Here is a 19,697-nt window from a genome sequence, read left to right as displayed (position 1 = left end):
TTCCGAAGTTAGCTCCGACGCACGGATTTGAAGAAAAATCCAACTTCGCTAAACGAAAACTCCGATTTTCAACTAATTTGAGAATATCTTGATGGCATTTTTTTGAATTACTAGAGTCTTCGGTTAATAATCTGAAATATAAAATAATATTAACTTCGTACGTCAAATAAGCTACATTTAGTGATACGCTCGCCACAGTTACATATTTTCACAATATTATTTATATCATATGATAAATTTACCTGAATCCTGCTGAAATAAAATGTTAATTAACAGTGTGGCATCTAATGATTTACAAACAAACATTTGTACAAGTGTAGCACATGAGGGACGAGACGGAAAATGGGATCGCGGTAGGAGAGCAGAAGAGTTGTAGTGTACGACACGAGCGGACGTGCCGCGTGAGACGAGGTTGAAATAAAGTTATATAGTTTGTGAGTTATACGGTGAAGTATTGATAATAATCTGACTGAAAGAGTTCCGTTTCCACATTGGCAACGAGGATAAAAATGTAAGTAGCAAAATGTATCCAAAATCTTATATTTCGTTCGAAACCAAATGGCTGGCATCATTCGCAATTTGCATCGGCGTCGAATGGAAAAAAAAACATGGCGGGCTGTGCATAGGGAACTGTGCCCCGATCGGGAGTGTGAGAGAGGAGAAGATTGCTTTGTTGCGTTTCGGTTCCAGGTCGGTCTCCACGGGTGGTGGTGTATTGCAGTTTTTTTTTGTGTTTCCGAAGGGTGAGAAGTGACGAATTGGAAGTTAAAAGTTGAGGTGATAACGATAGTTTTGCCTGGGTGATAACGGGAACGAAGCCGTATTTTTTGCCGCGTTTACAATTAGCGTTTTGAGATGGGGATTTCTTGGCTGCAAGTGTGACGATGGTTGTGTCCAAGCAAGTGTATACAGAAGCAGCGGTACGAGCGGTGGTAGCTGGTGACGGCTCGAAAGGCAGTGGGTACACGAGTGAGCATCGGCGGCGCAAGGTAGGTTAACAAAAAGTACATAGGTGCACTGAAATAAAGTTGAATATGCATTTCAAGATTTTTCTTTTATTTGGGCAAAAGTTGTGATCGTTGTGATTTGAGGGGTGGCTGAAAGAAGTGACTGTATACCTGAAGCATTTTGTCACCATTGCCATGATTATGCGGGTTCTCAAAATTACGGACGTGATATAAGATGAATTAGTCGTAGGAAAGCGGGTTCGCTTATTATGAAATTGATTGCCAGAAATACTTGGAAAGTGAAATAGTTCCTTCGAATTAGGAAAGATGAAAATAAGTGCTGGCGGGTTCGCCATAGGAAAGATTGCGGTATCACTATCAATTAAATCGTTGTTGGCGAGTTTACCGAGAATAGTCAGCGGGATCGCTCAGACATAAAAGGTTGGCGGATTCGCCGAGAAATAGATAGCGGGTTCGCTCAGACATAAAAAGTTTAGGGATCCCCAAGAAAAATATTGCGGTATCGCTAAAAGCGTTGTTGGCGGGTTCGCCGAGAAATAGTCAGCGGGATCGCTAAGACATGAAAGATTGGCGGATTCGCCGGAAATAGATAGCGGGATCGCTCAGATTTAAAAAGTTTATGGGTTCACCGATAGCGGAATTGCTAAGACCTTAAAGTTGGCGGGTTCGTCAAGGATAAGATAGAAGAATCAAAGCAATCGATAGTTGGCGGGTTCGCCCAAAAAGAATATTTAAGTCAAAAGCTGACGGGATCGTCATGGATAAGCGGATTCGCTGCTATAAAATAATGTTTTACTTAACCAGCTTATTTAGTTAATAAGGAATGACGTGACTGATTAAAGAAAAACATAAATCACAAAATTACCTTCCAATTACTTGTTTTAAATTAATCAAACTCTACATAACATTCAACATCAGAAATTATCTGTCATGAATAATGTGAATGTTGCAAGCATTTGTTGTTTCGATTATTTAAAAGTATTTCAGCATAAGTCATTCACATTTTATTTATTTTAATTTGTTTTGGAACAGGGCTGGCAACGATAGCCGAATTAAACCGTTCCAGTCTTCTATCGAATCGTCACAACTTCCTTTGGCTTGGTCGAGATGGAAAAGAGACTTGGAGTCTTATTTCGAATCGGAAAAGATCGAATCTCAGTACGATAAAAGATCGAAGTTGCTTTATTTGGGCGGCTCCGATTTGAGGGACATTTACGATAATTTACCAGATACGGCAAATGTACCCCACGTGGTGAAAGACCCACCGTATTACGAAGTTGCCATAGCTAAACTCGATGCTCATTTCGAACCATTTCGCCGGCGGACTTACGAACGCCACCAATTCAGACAGATATCGCAGAATCCATCAGAGCGTTTCTCAGATTTCTTGTTGAGACTTCGAGCTCAAGTCAAACGCTGTGAATACGATAGTCCGGATGAGATGATTCTGGACCAAATCGTTGAGAGGTGTGCGTCCAGTAAGTTGAAACAGAAAATGTTGAAGCGAGATATGACTTTGGAGGAGGTCGAAGCATTGGGCACAAGTCTTGAGGAAAGCGAGAAGAAGCTAAGAGAGTTCGGAGGGAGAAACGAAGTTCAGAAAGTAAACAGCTGGGGATCTGGTAAAGTACAGCCGAGAAGAAGCCAGGTGGCTAATCGTTGGGGTCAGACGATGCAGAATAGAGTTGGGGAGGCCACGAAGATGAACAGCAGTGCTCCTTTTCAGCGGAGCGGATTCCGTTCTGATCCCGTCTGCTTTGCCTGTGGACGACGAGGGCATGTAAAAGGAGCGGAGATCTGTCCGGCCAGGCAAGCAGCATGTATGAGATGCAGGAATATCGGACATTTTGCCAGACAGTGTCAGAAACGCCCGAATTCCGGACCAGTACCTGGAGTTCCAGCCAAACGTGTAAGGTTGATTGAAGGACATAGTCAGGAAGACAAGAAGGACGAATTCATTTTTTATGCGATGGGCAACAATACCTTCAGGTTCGCGGTTGGTGGCGTTGAAATTCCAATGACAATCGATTCAGGAGCTGCTGCCAACATCGTGGATAAGGAGACTTGGAAGGAGATGAAAGAGGCAGGCATCAAGGTATGGGACATGACTACTCAAATTGACAAACACTTCACCTGTTATGCGTCGGAATCACCAATGAAGATCCTGGGGAGTTTCATGTCTACCATCGAAGGTGGAGGTAAGCAAACGGTGGCAAAATTCTACGTAGCTGAAAAGGGCCAGCAATGTCTGCTTGGGGACGATACGGCAAAGCGTCTACAGGTTCTTAAGGTTGGGTTTGATATTGGTAACATTTCGAACGAACCAGCCAAAGAGTTTCCCAAGTTCAAGGGCGTTGTAGTGGAAATTCCCATAGATCAGTCTGTTCAGCCTGTGCAACAAGCGTACCGCCGCGCCCCGTATGCACTTGAGGACAAAGTTGAGGAGAAACTAAGACTGTTGCTGGCGCAGGGGATTATAGAAAAAGTAAGAGGACCTTCTCCATGGGTCTCACCAATGGTCCCGGTGCTAAAAGAGTCAGGAGATGTGCGCTTATGTATTGATATGAGACGAGCTAACCAGGCAGTGTTGCGCGAAACACATCCACTACCCTTGGTGGATGAGCTGTTGGGATCTGTCAGCGGAGCGGTGGTTTTTTCCAAGATAGACATCAAAGATGCCTATCATCAGATTGAAATTTCTGAGCAATCACGGCCAATAACTACATTCGTGACGAAGAACGGACTTTACAGGTAAATACTGTTTAGATTGGTATAGTCTATAAGTTCGGTGACTTAAGCGCTAAGATATTTTGAAGTTTATCGTTTTAATTTGACTTGGAAGGAAATAAATAAAAGCAATAATTATCAATTTTTCATTACTATATTCTATTATTTTACATTTATGACTAGATTCAAGAGGCTCATGTTTGGGATCAGCTGTGCTCCGGAGATATTCCAGAAAACCATGGAGAACATTTTGGCAGGTTTGGAGGGGATCATTGTGTACCTAGATGACGTAGTTCTTTTTGGGGCAACGGAAAAAGAACACAATGAGAGACTTCAGGCACTACGCGAACGTCTGGATGAGTACGGAATACTCCTAAATCACGACAAGTGTGTTTACAACGTGGAAGAGGTTGTTGTGCTTGGCCACGTTTTGAATAAAAACGGGATAAGGCCAACAGAACATCGAATGGCAGCCATCAGGTGTTTCCGGGAGCCCAAAAATGTGTCCGAGCTAAGGAGCTTTTTAGGACTAGTAACATATGTTGGTCGTTTCATTCTGCACTTGGCAACCAAAACCGAACCACTAAGGCAATTACTTCGAGGTGGTGCGGTGTTTCGTTGGGAAGACAAGCATCGCGAAGCGTTCAAGGAAATCAAAGAAGCTATTTCGGATATTGGATACTTGGGGTTTTTCAACAAAGAAGATACAACTAAGCTGATAGCGGATGCCAGTCCAGATGGCTTGGGGGCGGTATTGTTACAAGAAAATGGCTCCGGGGAAACAAGGATTATTGCTTTTGCAAGCAAAGCTTTGACAGAACTTGAAAAGAAATATTTTCAAACGGAACGCGAAGCGCTTGCGCTGGTCTGGGGGGTCGAAAAGTTTAGTCTTTACCTGCTAGGAAGACGGTTCCAGCTCATTACGGATTGCAAGGCATTAAAATTTCTTTTCAATCCGCGGTCTCGACCCTGTCCTCGTATTGAACGGTGGGTGCTCCGCCTACAGTCATACGATTACGAGATTATACATGAGCCCGGCTCTAGTAATCTAGCTGACACTTTATCTCGGCTATCACTAAGGTCACCGGAAGCATTTGACTTAGCGGGCGAAGCTTATGTACACCAATTGCTCGAGCACTCGGTCCCAGAAGCGGTAAGATTGGCAGATGTTATGGCGGCTTCTCGTGAAGACGCAGTCCTCCAAGAACTTTTCAATGCCCTGGCCACAGACAATTGGGATGAAAAAGTTAAGGGATACAAGCAATTCAAATCAGAATTACACGTCATGGAGGATGTCGTCATGAGGGGAGATCGGCTAATAATTCCAGAGAAACTACAACATAGAGTAATTCAATGCGCTCACGATGGACATCCGGGAATGAGTGTCATGAAGAGAAGACTACGGCAAAAAGTCTGGTGGCCGAAAATCGATGAGCAAGTTGAGAAATGTGTGAAGGATTGCAACGCTTGTACGATAGTGTCAGCAACAGGACCCCCGGAACCGATGCTGCGATCAAGGATGCCAACAAGGGCATGGTCAGATGTGGCGATAGACTTTCTGGGACCGCTTCCAAGTGGTCACAACTTGTTGGTAATGGTCGATTACTTCAGCCGTTTCGCTGAGGTAATAGTGATGAAACAAATCACAGCGGACCTCACGATCAAGGCCCTTTTCGAAACATTTAGTCGTTTTGGCATCCCGGAAGTGATGCGGTCAGATAATGGTCCGCAATTCACCAGCGAATCCCTCAGGAAGTTTTGCAGGGAATATGGTATTGTGCAGCAGAAAACCACACCTTACTGGCCGCAAGCTAATGGGGAGGTTGAGAGGATGAATAACACAATCCTCAAGCGGCTCCGAATTAGTGAAGAGTTAAATTCATCTGACTGGAAGTGGGATTTGAGGAACTTCTTACTCATGTACAATTCAACGCCTCATTCAGTCACAGGCGTAGCACCATCGGCATTGATGTTTGGACGAATACTGAGGGACAAATTGCCTAGCGTACAAGAGTCAACGGATCTGCTGACAGAAAGTATTCGAGATCGTGATTGGGAGAAAAAGGTGACAACGGCAGAATCAGAAGATAAGAGACGACGCGCGAAGTCTAATGATTTGAAAGAAGGGGACATTGTGGTGGCCAAGAGGATAGCAAAGGATAACAAACTTTCTAGCAATTTCGGCCACGAACAGTTCGAAATAGTCAAGCGGTCGGGTACGGATGCAGAGCTTAAATCTTTGGAAACAGGAAAGAAATACCACAGAAATGTAACACACCTGAAGCAAGTCAATAGAGGAGCAGAACCACACGAAGATGACACGTCATTTGAAGAGCTTTCAAGCGACATTACGGAATCGTTGGTGCCGTCAAACGAAGCAACAAGACCCCGCGAAAGGAGAGAACAAAAGCAACCCAGCTACTTGCGAGACTACGTCACAGCGATAGAATGCAACGATAAGTAAGGGGGGAGTGTGGCATCTAATGATTTACAAACAAACATTTGTACAAGTGTAGCACATGAGGGACGAGACGGAAAATGGGATCGCGGTAGGAGAGCAGAAGAGTTGTAGTGTACGACACGAGCGGACGTGCCGCGTGAGACGAGGTTGAAATAAAGTTATATAGTTTGTGAGTTATACGGTGAAGTATTGATAATAATCTGACTGAAAGAGTTCCGTTTCCACAAACAGTACATTAAAACAAAATAAACTACAAAACACAAAAAAAATGCATCAAACGTTGATCTTGGAATATTTATATGTAAATACGGTAAATATCAAGATCAAAATTTGATTTGGTAGATCTTACACCGCAACGCACCATTCTAAGGTGATCACCCACGTTACGGGGTTAATCAGATAATCATGCCTTACGCAGTGATTTAATCTGTTTAGTGAATACCCCTAATATCAGTCACCCCACCCTGTTTTACGATGACCTCGTGAGAGACAAAAATATGATTCGCCGACATGGGACTGACATGCAAAGAGGGGCAGTGCAGGTCTTCACCAATAGATGCCTGCGTTATATAATTCGTGAATGGTGGCCTCACAATTGGATCTCCAACGTGGAACTCCATCGTCGATGTCATCAAAAGCCGTTAGAAATTCGGGAGCGAAAGTGGAGGTGGGTTGGCCACACTCTACGCAGGGGCGGAAACGAAATCTGCAAACAAGCGTTAGACTGGAATCCGGCAGGACATCGCTGCAGACTCAGACCCAGAGGCTCATGGCGGCGCAGCCTCAACAACGAACTCAAGCAAGTTGACAGAAATTTGACCTGGCCACAGGTCAAGGCGATGGCTGGCAATCGCCCAGGATGGAAATCTTTCAATTCGGCCATCTGCACCACCGTGGGTACCCAGGACTGTAAGTAAGGAGATGCACACGGGCGGCGCGTCCACGCAAGTGCGTCCTGAGTTACACCGACATTACTACTAATCTTCCGAAAATCCTGCATATTGTATATATTTAATTTCAAGGATTTCAGTAACAAATTTTGAAAACGACGTACCGTCAGTGTACCAGTAGCCGCTCATGACCCAATAGCCGCTCACTGTTGCAAAAATCAAGTTTTCACGCATAAATACCCCCTTTTCGTCGCTTATTTTCTTGGACAATATAAATTAAATGAGAGCAAAGCCATTTTATGCAATATTTACCAAATAACATAAATTTTAAAAACAAAACAGTAGAATTTTTTGAGCGGCTATTGGACCCAAAAAAGCTGTAGGAAATTTTATGTGTTCCAATAACCGCTCACGCAAAAAAATACGTGAAAATTGTAAAAACTGTCGATTTTAGTACACAGTGTATTCAATCACTATTATACACTCCCGCTGAACAGGAAAAAATAATTGTAAAAACAAAAGAGTTGCAAAAATAATTCACTTTTCCGCAAAAGTCTATTTAAAAGATGGCATACATTTGTCCGTGAGCGGAATTAGGACCACTTTGGTGTCACACAAATTGTAATAAAATCATACTTTTATGAAAAGTTCTACATAAGTCTTGTTTTGTATCTGATTGTACTTAGATTAAACTAACTTAAAATGCAAAAACATTACAAATTGGCTTACCAGTCATTTAACAGATGATGTTTTTCTGCAAAACTGGCCTTAGATGAGCGGAATCTGGTACCCTGATGGTACCGTGTGTGCACCTAACTTTGCGCAGGTCCAAACTTTGCTCATTTTTGCAAAATAACGAAAAAAATAACTAAATGTCAATATTTTACACAGTTTAATCATTGCACTAGCATTGTGTAAACATAAACATTATTTTAGGAATATTTAATTGTTATAAAATCTTTGTTTATGTTGATTAATGAACAAAAAAACACACAAAAACGTCAAAATTTCCATCGCCTTAACACGGGCGCCAAGAATTAAATCTACTAAGAATCAACATTTTCCTCGATAAAACTGTACAACGATAAATAATTTTGCAAATAATTGACAGAATAGATGCTATTCTAGTAATATCAATCACAGTTCGTGTTAAATTTTTCATTTTAATGAGAAAATAGGGGTGCGCAATGCATGGCGCAATGTTTGGAGCCATTATTTGCGCTGTGTTCCTAATTTTTGCGCACTTTCAGTAAATGAATATTGCACGTGAATACATGACTTATGAACCATTTACATATTATAAAGTGACCAGATGATCAGAGCTCCAACGCGGGACATTAATTTGGAAAGAGGCATAGTAAGGTGAAATCATGATCAAAGCTTTTATTATTTTATTTTTTTGTTAACGAATACGTAACGATTTTTTTTTGTTTGTAGAATACGAAGCACTTGTAGGATCACCATTAGGTTGTCCCAAAATAGCACATGGTCAAAAAACTTGGGGGCTCACCCTGCAAATGATAGCTAATGGTGTTAGAAACAAACTTTTGTATGACGGCAACTTTCAAAAATGACGTTTAGAGGTCGCCCCGGCGAGATTTTTGAAAAATGGCCATTTTTCGTAATAAATTTCATACAAATATTTTTTACCGTGCAAAAATTGGCAATACCCACTATTTTTATATTTTTTACAGCTTGATATGGATCCAAACTTCTTGGGAAAAATAATTAACGACATGTTTTGTAGGTAAATTTTTAATACTGAATTTTTGAATTTACTAAAATTTCTCATTTTTTGATATACTTTGCCTTTTTCCCATCATAAAAAGTATCTGAACCTAATGCTAATTTAAAACAATTTTCATAAAAAGATAGGAAATTTTATGAGGAAAAACTTTGCCGATGACAGCATGGCGTTTTTTCTATCCGTTTTACAGTTATTCACAATTTACTATTTGTTGAAATTTGAATTTTTAGGTATTTTTCTAAAAATCTCACATAAGAACTTCCCAAAAACACATACAAAGTAAAAAATCACATATGCTCAACAAGTTTTTGTTTCGATTGTGTTATGAAATTATGGTGACATCATTATTTGATTTTTATTTTTTGTTATTCAATCCCTTCTTATGGAAATTAACTAGCAAAGATTTCTTGAAAAGCTTGTTCTCTTGACAAGCTTCGTACAGCCCATTGATTTTTTTAAGATATTCTCTACAAAATGTTGAGCCATATTTTCGCGTTTATCTTACTTTCCTGTCGATATTCTCAATTATTTTTCTACATGAAGTCTTATGAGTCCTGGACCAGTGAAACAGCCCAGGAAACAGTGGCAAAGTGAATAAAGGCGAATACGTTGATCCATGCCAAATTCAAATCGCGATTACGTACATCTTACGTAAGAATACCAATTTTTAGATACTAAGTTCCAATTCAAGACATTCTGAAAAGCAGGGCATGTCTTTTTTTTACATCTACTGATTTGAACTATCTTATCAACACCGAAAATAAGATACACCGAGGCAAATTGAAACGGGTGGGATGAGATGAACCAGTGAGTTAACGTAATGTTATCCAAGGTTAGAACAATTTGATTACCAAAACACATACACGGCATACAAAAAGACAAGGTAGGCTATTATTGGTAAACAACAGTTTTGGACGTAAACAAGTGACGTCATTTTTATCGTCCTATCTGTTGACCAAAATTATAGGTACTACTAGAACGTTTTATTCATGTCTTTGAACGATTTAAGCAACATCATTGAAAAACAAGATCGACATGTTTTGCGGAATGTATCACCTTCTAAATGATATAGAAAATGTGCCGTGCGTTTGAATGTGTATTATGCTCGTATAAACCATTTGTCAGTACATAACCGTTATAAATGCCATGGCCTACTGAGGCATCTCAAAATGGTACCTTATGATAAAGTTTCTCGCTAGTATGCGCCTTTCTAGATCAAAGAAAATGGATTTGTCAACGGAAAGAAAAATTCAATGAATGATGCTACCACAAATCCTAAACACAATCAAGACAAAAACTTGTTGAGCATGCGTAATTTTTTACTTTGTATGTGTTTTTGGGCAGTTCTTTTGTGATTTTTTTTTAAATACCTAAAAATCCAGATTTCACCAAATAGTAAATCGTGAATAACTCTAAAACGGATAGAAAAAACGCCATGCTGTCTTCGGCAAAGTTTTTCCTCATAAAATTTCCTATCTTTTTATGAAAATTGTTTTAAATTAGCATTAGGTGCAGATACTTTTTATGATGGGTAAAATGCAAAGTATATCAAAAAATTAGAAATTTTAGTAAATTCAAAAATTCAGTATTAAAAAGTTACCTGCAAAACATGTCGTTAATTATTTTTCCCATGAAGTTTGGATCCATATCAAGCTGTAAAAAATATAAAAATAGTGGGTATTGCCAATTATTGTATGGTAAAAAATATTTGTATGAAATTTATTACGAAAAATGGCCATTTTTCAAAAATCTCGCCGGGGCGACCTCTAAACGTCATTTTTGAAAGTTGCCGTCATACAAAAGTTTGTTTCTAACACCCTTAGCTATAATTTGCAGGGTGAGCCCCCAAGCTTTTCGACTATGTGCAAATTTTGGGACAACCTAATCACCATCCGTCCTGATTTAGCAGGACATGTTCTTATTTTGGCCTAAATTTGGCAAAATGTTTCTTAACAAGTCCGAGGAGTTTTACTCATTTTCAAGAAAATACATGATATGTAATGATTTTCTAGGCTGAGTAGATGGGAGACCTAAGCACTCGTTTCTTCTACCAAGCATATTTTTCAACGTTGTGAGCTTCTTAGAAGTGGGGCAAACTCATAACATTTTTTGTGCAGTCTTCAAATGAAACCTGATAATTAAATCTAGCTTGCAAAAATGATTTTAATATTTCTTCTCTCAATTGCTTTTAAAATTAGAATTAAGGTGGTTCAAACTTCGTACACAACTGAAACACAAATCGTTTATTATAGTTTTGATGCCTGACAAGCATGACGTGAACTCTACAATTTTTAGATGTTATTATTACCCTTAGAGTGCCTGAAAATGCTCACCAATCTAGCTTCTGCTTGTCCAATTTTGTCCTTATTAGCGTGCTACTTCATTTAGTATCTCGGATGCTTCTCTGTCAACATTAATTAACTTGTTGGATGAATTTAGTTCACGAGCTTATTCGTTTGAACCGCCTGCCAGTAGCTTTCTACCCTTTCATGAAATTGAGACAGTTTCGTCTACTATTTTTGTAATTGTACTCTTGTCACTCTCTATGTAATTCACCGATCTGTAAAATAATACTACCTAACTGTGCATAAAAATCAACCAAATATTCGAATATTTTTCATCAAAAATTAAAAAAAAATGCTGGGACTGCTATCGCTGGATAAAAAAAAAATTCAAAAGTTCAAACTGTAACTGTAACCCAGAATCTTCATGTACTTTCTCGCAAAAATTTTTCAGTTTTTGAACTCTGATGTTGAAAGTTTTGTTAATATCGAGTTTCTGCCGAAAACCGTCCCAAAGTTTGTGAAGACCAGTGTTGAAAATGTCATTTCGGCATCTCTAAATTCAACCACATCTAGCTCATTTAAGAAGCGTAACTGGAGAATATGGTATTTGCAAAACTAGTACTACAAGAATGTCACGGAAAACCGCTCTTTTTTAATATTTAAGGTAAATGTCACGGACTACCTTCGAAAAATGCCAATGGATATCATGAATATCATGAATATCATTGGCATTTTTCGAAGGTAGTTCGTGACATTTCAGGTCAAACATATCTAAAGGTCCTATCTGCAGAAGAGAGGCTCTCTTTGGTTTCCCTCTCTTTCATTAATATTTCAGCTGTTTATTTGTTTTATGATTGTCTCCTTGCATTGAACGATGGTCAAAACAATCGTCTTTTGATTTGTACTGCAAAAATAGTTGAAAAGTGTACCATTACATTGCAATAATTGAAAGAGAAAGTGAACAAAGAGAACCTCTCAAAAGCAGATAGGACCTATTGAAATGTTTTTCCTGATTTATCTTGAATATTCGAAAAAGATCGATTTTTCCGTGACTTTTTTTGTAGAACTGGTCTCGTCGCACAAGTTTTTCATATACCATATTCGCAAGTTGAGCTCTTAAAATGAGCTGGATGTGGTTGAATTTAGAAATGTCGAAATAACATTTTCAGCACTGGTGGAGACACTGTGCATGCTGTACGGCAGGCCAGAGCGACTTACTCCTGGATAGATTTCCGTAGGTTCAATTCTAAAACTCAACCAGGGATCATCACATTGAAAATCCTTCGAAAATATCTCCAGGGATTCCTTCAAAACAATTCTTTCAAAATTTTATTCAATATTTCCTCCAGTGCATTTGACAGAAAATCTTCCAGAGCTTCCTTCAGAAATTCGAACAAGTATTTTTTCAATAAGTTCACCAGAGATTTGTTCAGGATTAGATCTAGACAGGGATACCACTTCAAATAATCGCAGAAATGCTTATAGCAATTTCTTCAAAGATTCTTGCATTATTATTTCAAGGGATTCACGCAGCAATTCCTCCAGATATTCCTGTAAGAGTTTATACAGAGATCTTTTCAGGATTTCCTCCAGATGTTCCTCTATGTATTTTCCTAGAAATGTTTCCGGCATTTCCTCTAGCGTTATGTATAAGAAATTTTCCAAGGGTTCCTAAAGAAATTTATTCAGAAATATTTTCCAAGCATTATTACAGAAATTATTTTAGAAATATCTCAAGAGCCTAGGGAAGGAATTACGTCTACAAACTGCTCCAGAAATACTTTCAGAAACTCCTCCAAGACTGTTTTTAAAAGATTTCTTCAGAAGTTTTCCCAAATATTCTCAATTCATTTTTTTCATTCCACCAAAAGATTCCCAAGAATTGTTTACATGAGACTCCTTCGAGAATTTCCATGGAATTTCTTTAGAAATTCCTCAAGAGATTCATTCAAAAGTACTTATGTGATTTCTTAAGGGATTCTACTGAAGATTCTTCTGAAATTCTTTCAGGAATTGTTTCAGAAATACCTGTTATTTAGGGTTTATTTTTTTTCCTTAAATTCTTTTAGAGATTCGCCACAGACTTCTCCGGAAGTTTATGAATTTATTTACAAATTTCATCAAGAGATTTCTTCAAAAGTTATTCCACAGAGTTTTTCAGAAATTTCTCTAAAAAACTCTTTAAAAATCCTAGAGGATTTCTTGGAAATGATTCCAAAAAATCCTCCAAGAAGTTGTCTGATGGAAAAAGGTGATACCTTTGAAGATTCCTAGAAGAAGTTCTTGAAAATTTTCTAAAAGGATTCCTGGATGAAAATTCCAGAAGCCATTTCTGAAGTTATTTCATGAGGATATCCTGGTTCCATGCCTGGGAGAAAACCTGAAAAAATCTTAGGTAGCATCCTTAATTCCTAGAAATCATTGAGAAAATTTTGGAGGAACCGAGCAGAAACTCAGGAAACCGTGGAGGTTTTTTTAAGAAATCTGTTCAAAAAAATTTGCAACAATTCCAATAGAAATTGCAGACAAAGGTTCTGGTGGAATTATTTGATAGATTACTCGATAAGTTTCTGAGGCATTCCTGCGGGATTTTCTGGAGGAATGTTTGGAAGAATTCCTGGAGATAGAGTCTGGGACCATTTGGGCAGGAGCACCTATTTTGGGCACTTGCTTCTATTACTCATTCATTTTCGAACCAATTGATTTGAAATTTTGTACATGGCTAGACAATGTGCGTATCTTACCGTATTCCAAAAATCACGTCAATAGGGTCCTTAAATTGGCTTCTTTAGCGGTGTTGAGATTATTCCATATTCTGAATCTGCATGCGAAACTGAGCCGAAATCCAAATTTTTATGAATTTTGATGCCCGGGAACCTATTTAAAAATCAATTTGAAGTTTGTATGGGAGCAATTTGTCGAATCACCCCTCGTCGCATTTTGTACTGAGTGGAGCTGTCAAACAGTTACCCAGCTGTCAAAAGATGATTTCAAAATATCACTTTGAAATTGATTTTAGGTACCAAAATAAAGTTCTAAATATCTGAAAAAAATCATAGTGGCTCAGAAAAAGGTGCTCTTTTGTATAAAATCATGAAATCGATACATTTTTCTTAATTTAAAAACCCAAATTTAAAAACCCAATTAAAGACGAAATCTCGCTTATATTGAATAATACGATCAAGCATGGTATTCTAATCGGAATTGTACTTTTCTCGAACTTGAAAAACAAAGGAATAATGAGAAAATTCGAAATTAGTAAAATGGTAAATAGTTCTACTTTGACATTTGAGGTCAACCTTGTGTGACTGAGCTCGACATTTTTCGCACTGGGATTTCAAAAATGTTCCTATCGAGTGTTGTTCTTTGCTGAGTATTGTGTTGTTCTTTACAGAGAAGAACATTAATCAAGACAATTAGATGATCGGCATTGAACCACAAAAACCCCATAATAATTGGTGAGATCTTTCCAATATTATTTATTTATTTATAAATAATTCTACTTCAGTATATTTATTTGATAACTACATATAAGTTGAAAATTCGCTATTTTCAACATCCTTTCATCTATTGGAAGATGCTTCAGTTCTGGGCTCTTTCTAAGTTGATGAAGGGATTTATAAATGCTTGCAAGGACTTGGCCAGGTGTGTGGAGCTGAGTGAATCTATGACATTGTAGATAGTAGCGACATCAGCAATGTCAATGGAAATTCAACTTTGCAACTCCATCCAAGATTTGTGCAAGTATTCATGCTATGCTATGCTATGCTATGCTATGCTATGCTATGCTATGGGATTTCAAAAATGTTCCTATCTGACATACACGGTGAAAAAAATCACTCAAAGTATGTGTTAGAGGCTGTAGGGACGCGACAAAAGGTTAAAAAAATAAAAATTATATATTTTCAACTATGGTTAATAAAAACGTCAAAAAATGAGTAAATATGTACTCTTGGTTTAAAACAACAATCCCGATAGGACTTTAGGAGCCTATTGGCTGTGAATTGACTGAGCTACAGCAACAAGTGCCCAAAATAGGTGCTCCTGCCCAAATGGTCCCAGACCCTACTTGTGGAAGAATTTTTCATACAATCTAGAAAAGTTTTTGAAGAAATTCCCGCAGGGACAAAAAAATCCTTGAGAAATTCTTTAGAGAATTTCGCGAAAAACAGAAATATGTTTTAAAAGTTAGGCCGGAACAAATCTCATTTTCTTCTTTTGTCACAGTGCTCGTTGACTTGTCAAGGGGAAGGATGATTAATAATGAATGTATTCGATGGAAAAATATTCAAACAATTAGGCATAATCGGTAAACTCATCGGATTTATTAAGAAATTTTCTGGGAAACTCCAATTACACCTTGATTTTTTTTTTAATTTCTTGAACATTTTATGTGTGCCCCCCCCCTCAAAATGTTGAATTCCGACCAAAATTTTCCGAGGGAGCGGTGACATAAGAGAAAATCGAAATTTGTGTCAGCCTTATCTTTTAAAGAATACCAGGCAAAACTGACTGTACTGCAGGTATTTCTTGAAAAACTCCAAAAAATAGATTCTGGGGTAATTTCTGTACAAAATGATGAGACAATCTCATCTTGGGCAATCCCTGAAGGAACACCTGAGTAACTTCCAGATGAATCTCTTAAGAAAATTTCTCTGGTTCTGGAGGAATTTAAAATAAGCCTGGAAGTATTTTATTTATTTATTTTTTTTTTGTTTATTTTTTATCCCTGAATATACGGAGTAATGTCTATAGAAACCTTTGCAGAAATCCCAACAATAGTTTCTTGGAAAGTTTCCTAACCCCTAGACGAATTTCTTAAAGAATCTCAAAGAAATCTTGAAATGAATTCCTGAAGAAACCTCTGAAAAAAATCCTAGGAGAATTTCTTGAGAAATTCCTGAAGGAACTCCTGGAGATATACTAAAGAAAAATTCTTGAACGAAATTCTGATAATATTTTTGGAAGAATTCCTTCGGAAATGTTCGAGTAAATATATAAAGGAATACATGCACGAACTTCTGCAGCAATCCTTGAAGGAATTTCCTACAGAATTTCCAAAGGAATTCGAAAATGAATTTCTGAAAAAAACCCGTGGACTGAATCCTTTTTGCCTCTCTCATACATCAAAGTGTACTGAAAGGCTATATGTTCATTCAAAAAAAGAATTTTCGTTAGAAGGTTCGGAGGATTGAGTCACATATACCAATCAACTAAGTTCGACGAATCGAGATGGTGTATGTGTATATGTATGTCTGTGTACAAAAAAGGTCACTCTATTTTAAGGCACTTCCCTTTGACCGATTCTTCGGAATCGAACCGGTTTTTTTTCCGCATTGTTTGCTATAAAAAATGTTCCGGATCGGTCAAGGCGTTCCGAAGTTATGGCCATTTCAGGGATCCGAACCAGCACCGGTAGAACTGACCGTGCCTATATTAAACTGAACCAAGCTCCATCATGCGACACATCAAACTGCGCCGACTTTTTGTAACCCTTTGGCTGGTTGACGAATTTTGTGCGGAAATGAATACAAGAGACCAGAAATTCCACGACGTCGACCCAAAATTCAAGATGGCAACCTAATGTTCAAGATGGCGGCTTAAAATTCAAGATGCCGGCTGTTTAATAGAGCTTTAGGCTCTAAAACCATACATTGTGGGTATATTTGGTATGCGGAAGATGGCCGGAGTCCAAAAAAGGCGACCAGAATATCCAAGATGGCGGTCTAAAATCCAGGATGTCGAATCAACATTCAAGATGGCGGCTGTTTGATGGAGTTTTAGGCTCCAAACCAAATTGACGACCAGAATATGCAAGATGGCGGTCTAAAATCCAAGATGATAGCTCTTGATTCAAGATGGCGGCTGTTTGATGGAGTTTCATGCTCTAAAACCATACATTTTGTATGAAGAAGTCTGGAGTCGAAAAATGACGACGAAAATATACAAGATGACGGTTCAAAATCCAAAATGGCGGCTCCTAAATCAAGATAGCGGCCGTTTAATAGTTTTAAGCTCTAAAACCATGCAATATGGGGTATATTTGGTATGAGGAAGATGCCCGGAGTACAAAAAATGGCGACCAGAATATTAAAGATGGCCGAGATGAACCAGCCCTGGGCTGAAAATCTCGTTAATAAAGATAATAATAATAAATTCAAGATGGCGGCCTATAATCCAAGATGTGTGATTCAACATTCAAGATGGCGGCTGGTTGACATGGTTTCATGCTCTAAAACTATGTAATATGGGATTATTTTGTTTGGGGAAGATGTCTGAAGTCCAAAAATAGTGACCACAATAACCAAGATGGCGGTCTGAAATCCAAGATGGTGGCTCCATATTCAAATTGGCGGCTGTTTAATGAAGTTTTAAGCATACATACACCATGCAATACGGGTATAGTTGGTATGGAGAAAAAAATGGCGACCAGAATATTCAAGATGGCGATCGGGAATCCAAGATGGCGGCTGTTTAATGAAGTTGTATTCTCTAAAACCATGCACTATGGGTACATTTGGCATGGGGAAGAAGTCTGCAGTCCAAAAATGGCGACCCGCATTTCCAGATGACCGATATGGTTTCTGGCGCCATGAAATAGATTTTTGTTATACGTATGAAAAGTCAAGTGTATATTCATCAACATGTCACTTGAGTTTTGGTAAAATTGGGTTTTGAAGGCACGAGAAAGGCGCTATCAACGCTAGAGGTTTTTTTTCTGAAACTCCTGACCCAAGGAAAACTCCAGGATGAGTTCCTGAAGAACATCTCTAGGAATCCCTGGAGAAATCTTCAAGGAAATGTATAGGAATTGTACGATGGGTAGTCTGTTTTACCTTTGTATGTAAATTAATAAGTTTTTTTTAGCAAGATTTCATTTCATTACAACTATATACCTAACTAAATTTTATATTTACTTATTATTATATTCTTGATCTCGACAGGACCTCACCGACATCGGATACAACCACGTGCTCGACAACGAAAGCATCGGCCGAAACGACAAGAAACGTGCCCACACCATCAACCGTTTGCGACGGCTGGTTAATGTTTGATGTGATTTGTGCTTTGTACAAAACCGGTTTGACTATTTTGGCACTGAAGTTACTATAATTGATTGATGCATCAAGCAAAAAGAAGAAGAAGTTTTGACATCCAAGCGGTGTGCCGTCGATGAGATCCTCGTCGCTGATTGGTCGATGGATGTAAACGGCACACCGCTTGGATGTCAAAACTGCTTCTTCTTATCGCTTGGTGCATCAATCAATATGTTGTATGCACTCAGAATAAATACCATATTAAATTTAAAAGTTCTGCACTTAGATCGTGACCAGTTGCTTTTACACTTGGAAAATAAGTGCCGCGTTATTGAATCTTTTCCGATTCAATCATGATGTAATTTATGTGCGTTGCTATTGATTTTCAATCGTTCAGTGCATAGTTTTCATTATGACGAATAATAACATGATATACGCGTGGGAAGAGCTTCAAAATTTAAATAAATACAAAATTTCGCATATTTTGTCTACGATCAAGCTGATTTTATTAAATCTAATACTTGATTTTAGGGACGATTCAAATGTTACGTCCGCCATTTTCGAGGATTTTTAGACCCCCTGCCCTCTCTTGTCACGCTTTATCGCTTACCTAATACATGGAGTATCACATTTTCTCAGAACCCCCCCCCTTCCTAAACGATGGACGTCATTTTTTAATGACCCCTTATTGTCCTACCAGTAACGGTTACTTCATTCACCGGGAAGCTTTAATACATTTGATCCGAGCCACGTTTTACAGGATGGCCACTGAAAAATCCCTTCTGAAGATATTTTGAATTGTTCACACGGTAGTATGAAACGCGAACGAATTCAAGAACCCCTCCGTTCCCCCTCCCTCCTAGGACAAAATATTTTAATGATGATCACTTAAGGACACAGTATCTGAACATCTTTAGTTTAATGTAAAAGTATTAAATAATGGTATTTTTGATTACTTTTTGTGCTACCGTGGGGTGCCCTAATTTCGTGCGGGCCCAAACTTCGTTAACTTCTGACATCTGAGAGCATTATTATCTAATTAACAGCATAATGATCCAAAATTAGCTATAACCTCAAAACTGCATTTGATCTCAATACAATTCACAAAAAAAGAAATGAAAAATTTGATTTATGTGAAAGATTGAAAAATAAATTGCAAATGTATACAAATAGCAGATGCCATATTCAGAGATACGAGAAAATCAACACTCACAGAAGTGAACAAATATTTCGATCTCTATCAAAGGTAAATATTCCAATTTATGTTTGATTATTTCAATTCAATATGTTTTATTATGATACGCAATAAAATTACTTAAAAATGTTATTTTCTTATTTTGTTTCAACATTTTTGTTGTTGGCGAAATTAGGAACCCACAATTTGTATGGGTCCCTAATTTCGTGCACTCTTTTTCATAACTTTGTTTTAGAGATTCATGTGTACACAAATGGCTACAAAGCCATCGCATGATTCGTTTATTAATAATAGTTCTAATAACTATTTTAATTGGTTTAAAATTAGCTAGGGACTGCTCATAAACTACGTAGAAAAAAAAAACATTTATAAATGTGAGAATACTAA

General features: G+C 38.2%; 2 protein-coding genes across 2 annotated transcripts in view; both read left to right on the top strand.

The window, feature by feature from the left end:
• The window catches only part of LOC109405351 (solute carrier family 53 member 1-like), a 553,430-nt gene that overhangs the window by 68,442 nt on the left and 465,291 nt on the right, over positions 1-19,697 (top strand). The window lies entirely within an intron of this gene.
• LOC134288753 (uncharacterized protein K02A2.6-like) lies at positions 885-18,133 on the top strand. The gene is made up of 4 exons (XM_062854611.1): positions 885-989; positions 2,116-3,719; positions 3,879-4,446; positions 18,023-18,133. Exons 1-4 carry the CDS (start codon positions 885-887, stop codon positions 18,131-18,133), a joined length of 2,388 nt encoding a protein of 795 aa, XP_062710595.1.

The sequence above is a fragment of the Aedes albopictus genome, chromosome 1 (assembly GCF_035046485.1).
Source record: "Aedes albopictus strain Foshan chromosome 1, AalbF5, whole genome shotgun sequence".
Lineage (NCBI taxonomy): Eukaryota > Metazoa > Arthropoda > Insecta > Diptera > Culicidae > Aedes > Aedes albopictus.
Note: the sequence above shows the minus strand (reverse complement) of the source record. Positions and strands in the feature narration are given on the sequence as shown.